The sequence below is a fragment of the Gymnoscopelus microlampas genome (genome assembly GCF_963454915.1).
Source record: "Gymnoscopelus microlampas genome assembly, chromosome: 23".
NCBI lineage: Eukaryota > Metazoa > Chordata > Actinopteri > Myctophiformes > Myctophidae > Gymnoscopelus > Gymnoscopelus microlampas.
This window is the reverse complement of record NC_139960.1, coordinates 21,142,234-21,147,233: the sequence shown is the minus strand read 5'-3', so window position 1 is coordinate 21,147,233 and position 5,000 is coordinate 21,142,234. Positions and strand designations below refer to the sequence as shown.

The window sequence follows — 5,000 nt, the reverse complement described above, 5'->3', positions numbered from 1 at the left end:
GTACTTTACTTGAGTATTTCCAATTTCCAATACTTTTACTTCTACTCCACTACATCTCAGAGGCAAATATTTTACGTTTACCTCCACTACAATTATTTGAAAACTTTAGTTACTACTTACTTTTCAGAAAAAAATTATGATATTATGAAACATGCATTAATCACTTTAGTCCTATTTCATACATAGGCTATTTGAAAATAGCCGATCTACAAGCTCACACATTGTGAGTTTGTAGATTTGCTATTTTCAAACAGTTTAGTACTTTTACTTTTGGTTCTTAAAGTACATTTTGATGCCAATACTTTTGTACTTTTACTCAAGTACATTTTGAATTCTGGACTTTTACTTAACAGAGTATTTCTATATTGCAGTATTGGTACTTTTACTTAAGTAAAGAATTTGAGTACTTTTTCCACCACTGGCAATAGACAGCAGCAGTTCACTGTAGGGAGTACAGCAGACAGTAGTAGATCACTGTAGGGACTGGGAGTGGAGAGTAGGCTACAGCAGACAGTAGTAGATCTCTGTAAGGACTGGGAGTGGAGTAGGCTACAGCAGACAGTAGTAGATCACTGCAGCAGACAGCAGCAGATCACTTCAGATCACAGCAGCAGGTCACTGTAGAGAGTACACAGCAGACAGCAGCAGATCACTGTAGAGAGTACAGCAGACAGCAGCAGGTCCCACAACATCACAGGTGGAATCCGTTTTCTCAGGACTTCTCGTGTTGTGTGAACCTTTTCTTTTGGCGACTGATTCCGCTCTTGTGATTCAATTCTAGGCGCCTGGAAGATTTTTTTTATTTAACCTGCGCACTTGCTTGCCTTTTGCTGCCGTTGATGAAACCTTGCATCTACTTCTTTTTACCACTTGAATAATAACTTTAGCAAAGGTTAACACGTTGCACATCGACTGGATTCCTCACGTACTTCCACCGCATCCTGAATTCAACTACGGAATGGATTTTGGAGCTATAATGGCCTTATTTGTGTTCACTTTGGCCACCCCATCCGATGCAGGTTAGTAGGTTTTTTTAAATCGTAAAACTCCTAGGCTTCAAGTAGCTCCAATCGGAACCTCTCCCTCCGCTAAATAGCTCCGAGATGAGGTCCCACAGCGTAGGCTGCCGGCAGAGTGCGACACCGGCGAACGGTGCCCAATATAGTTGATTCTTACCCTTTTCCGCTCATTGTATCCTAAAAGTAAATGTTTCCCCCCTGCTCTCAGATGTTTTACATTTTAGCGGTGAAGAAAATCAAAGTGACGGGTTGAAACAAGCGTTTTAATCGCTTTTTTTGTCAGCCCGTGGCCAGTCAACCCCCGTTCGCATGCGCAGTACTGTTCCCGTTAAGGTTGCATTGGAAAAACATGGCACAGGCTGACTAAAAAAGCGATTTAAACGCTTGTATAAACCCGTCGGTTACATTTTATTGGCCGCTAAAATGTCAAACACTTGAGGGCATTGTGGACGACCTTTACGTTTAGGATACGATGTGCAGAAAAAGGTATGAATCAACAATATTGACCAATATTCGCCGGTGTCGCACTCTGCCGGTACACTACGCAGCGGGACCTCACCTCGGAGCTATAAAGCGGAGGAAGAGGTTCCAAATGGGGCTAGTCTTTTAGGGTTCCGATGTCTAGCACTAAAAATCATATATAGTTTTGGTTAGATATGGGATCTTTAATCGTGTCGTAGTGCTTTTGTTTTACACAGACTATTAAGTGTCGTTATACAAAATATAGCTGGACATTAATTAAACCATTTGTCACTATTTAAAAAATAACCCCAAGAAAGAGGCATGGGATTGGGAACAATAGGCGATGATGTTTGTGAATCCTATTGTTCACTGCTACTGATTTGGAACTATCAGAGTTATGGTTTAGGCCAGTGGTTCGCAACCTTTTCAGGCCACGACCCCCCAAAAGAATCATATTTGAACTGGGGACCCCCCAAAATAATCATATTTGAACTGGGGACCCCCCTTAAGTAATCATAATCATATTTGAACTCATATTTTAACTGGGGACCCCCCCACCCTGAAAAACACGTGGAATTGTAGGAGTTGAGGCATTACATTTAGTTTGACTCCATCCCACAGATAAATATTGTGAAAACAGCAGATCTACAAGCTCTGCTGTTTCCCCCCCAAAATACTCTTTCTTATATTATTTGACAATTATGTTTCACCAGTTTTATAGTATAGTTTGTTGATTACCTTTGATGCAGTAATGGTCTTTCTTTCTTCTTCTTTTGGAGGTATTAAAAATGTCTTAAAAGTCCTTAAAATTGTCACTTTATTGTCGTCTGGGGACCCCCCCAAAATCATGTGGGGAACGACCCGACCCACAGATTGAGAACCAGTGGTTTAGGTGATAAATCAATTATAGTGTTAGTTGGCAGCAGAGCCAGCCAGGGCTGTTAAGAGATGTCATTCTCGCCCGGGGGTTGTTCTCCAGTGATCCCACGCGTTAAGTGTCTGGAACGCGTCAGAATGCTGTTGCTCATCATCACAGAGCTGTGCTGGGGCCAGACTTTATCTGAGCCACAGTCCACGTTCTGTAGGAGAGGCAGCAGGTGCACAATGCCTCTATTAGGCTTTCACATAACATTTGTTTCCCATTGTTTGACTTATATAGGTTACTGAGTCACTATTACCCCCATATTTAACTCTGTACACATGTACCAAATCGGTCGCATGCAGTTATTTATAATCGGATAACTCTCACTCTAACGCTCACATATGTCTTATGTCATTTTCACTTTTCATTAACCAATCCTCGATGAATTGAATACACAGGACCTCAATGGAAATAAGCCCTGGGCTTTTTTGGGGTTATCCTTTTAGCATCCTCTGGTATAAATCTGTACCACTGTACCTTTTTTGCGAACTGTTAATAAAGTATTCAATCAATCATATTTGGCGCCCTGTAATAACTCACACTTGTCTTGCACAGTGAAGACTAAAGTTCAAACTCTGTCTGTCTGTCTGTCTGTCTGTCTGTCTGTCTGTCCATCCGTCCAGGCATGGCTATGGAAGTGATGCGTGCAGGCGTGGCCCCCCGCTGTGAGAGCCGGGCGTGTAACCCCCGCATGGGCAACCTGGCCCTGGGGCGCCGGGTCCTCAGCCAGACCGTGTGTGGCAACAACGGCACAGAGCTGTACTGCTCCTACTCCGATACCAATGCCAACCAGCCCTGCAGCAGTGCCAAGTGTGCCAAATGCAATGCCGGCCTGCCCCTCCTGGCCCACCTGGCAGCCGCCATGGCCGATTCGTCCTTCCGTCACCCCAACACCTGGTGGCAGTCGGCCGAAGGGGTGGAGTCTGAGACGATTCAGCTGGACCTGGAGGAGGAGTTCTACTTCACCCACCTCATCTTGGTGTTCCGCTCGCCGCGGCCGGCCGCCATGGTGCTGGAGCGCTCGCAGGACTCCGGCCGGACGTGGAGGACGCTGCAGTACTACGCCAGCAACTGCAGCGCCGCCTTTGGCCTGCAGGAGGGAAAAGCTGCGGGGGCAGCCCGGGATGGAGCCACTTGCTCCTCCAAATACTCTGGGGGTTATCCGTGCACCCGCGGAGAGGTGAGGATTGCTGTTTCTGTTGTTTCTGTTACTGTGAACTACACGACTACAAATGCAGGCCATAGGGCAGTATAGAATATAGGTAAATAGAATGGCACATTTTCTGTCCCTCTAACCAGAATATGTTCATGGACCGCGTTCCTCTCTAATTGCTACATCTGGGTTATATTGAGAACCATCTCATAACATACAGGGCATAATGCCAGGGCTACCTACACGCTAAAATCTTGAGTGTACAAATGTAACCAAATGGACAACCCATCGCGGTGCGACGCGTTGTGAACTTGTAAATCTGCTATTTTCACTATTATTGTTTTTTTTTTAAATGTCTGGACAATCTATTTTGGGGGAAAATGTCAATACAGCACAGCATTAATATTAAAAAGAAAATATTCATGAATACTTTAAAAAGCAAGTACTCCAGTACTCTAACTGTTGTAATTGAGTGAGATTTGCCCAGGAGTATCTATACTTTGACTCAAGTACTGGGGTTGGGGTCGTCCACCACTGCCTGACAGATACTCATATTCTGTAACACTGCACAGTGAATGCAATTGCGATCAAGTTCATTACACTAAGAAGAATGGAAAACACAATGACATGTCGAAGGAGATTAGAGATTGGAAACAGAATGCAGTCAGGTGGGGGTCCAGTCCAGTGTGTGTGTGTGTGTGTGTGTGTGTGTGTGTGTGTGTGTGTGTGTGTGTGTGTGTGTGTGTGTGTGTGTGTGTGTGTGTGTGTGTATGTGATTCGGTCTGAGTGCAAACCACATGTGTGTGCGTGTGTGTGTTTCTGGTTTGACTGTAGCACGAGAGGCTCCCGGAGGCCCATTGATGTTAAATTGGAACAATGTGTCAGGAGCTGTGGCTGGATGGCCATGCGGAGCATATCCCTCCCCCCCGCACCCCCCACTCCCCCGACCGCCCTGTTGTGATCATGTATAATAGATGTTTACCTCCATGCCGTTCGTTCCCCACAGGGTCTTCCTCCATGTGAGCCTGACAGCCTTTATTACCTTGTTCTGCTGCAACATCGTAAATAAATCTCATTCTGTACTACTACTTACTGTATTGTATAGGTATATGGGTGTTTGTTAGTATAAGACAAGTTCTCACTGTAGGGTCCGGGGACCCCCAGGGGTCCTTGAGGGGATTCCAGGGGGTCCCCAGCTAAATGATTGATAGTTAACCCTTTAAGACCTGAGGCGATTCTTAAAAATGTTTTCTAAATCCTAACAGTTTTTTGAAAAAAATCTAAAACAATTTTTTTCAAGATTTTTCAAAAATAGCAGTTGTATATCTGCTATTTTTGAATAGCCAAAGAAATCTAAAGTGACACAGATGCGTTCCAGGTCTTAATGGGCTAAACACCATTATTACATGTACAACTAACTACAACTAAAGAACATAAAAGAATG

General features: G+C 44.4%; 1 protein-coding gene across 1 annotated transcript in view; it reads left to right on the top strand.

Moving 5' to 3' along the window:
- The first annotated feature begins 547 nt into the window (after window positions 1-547).
- ntn4 (netrin 4) overlaps window positions 548-5,000 on the top strand; it is a 25,127-nt gene continuing 20,674 nt past the window's right edge. The window contains exons 1-2 of the mRNA XM_084049711.1: window positions 548-1,019; window positions 3,027-3,583. Coding sequence (XP_083905837.1) covers window positions 959-1,019; window positions 3,027-3,583 — 618 coding nt within the window. The 5' untranslated portion in view covers window positions 548-958. The remainder of the gene's footprint in view (window positions 1,020-3,026; window positions 3,584-5,000) is intronic.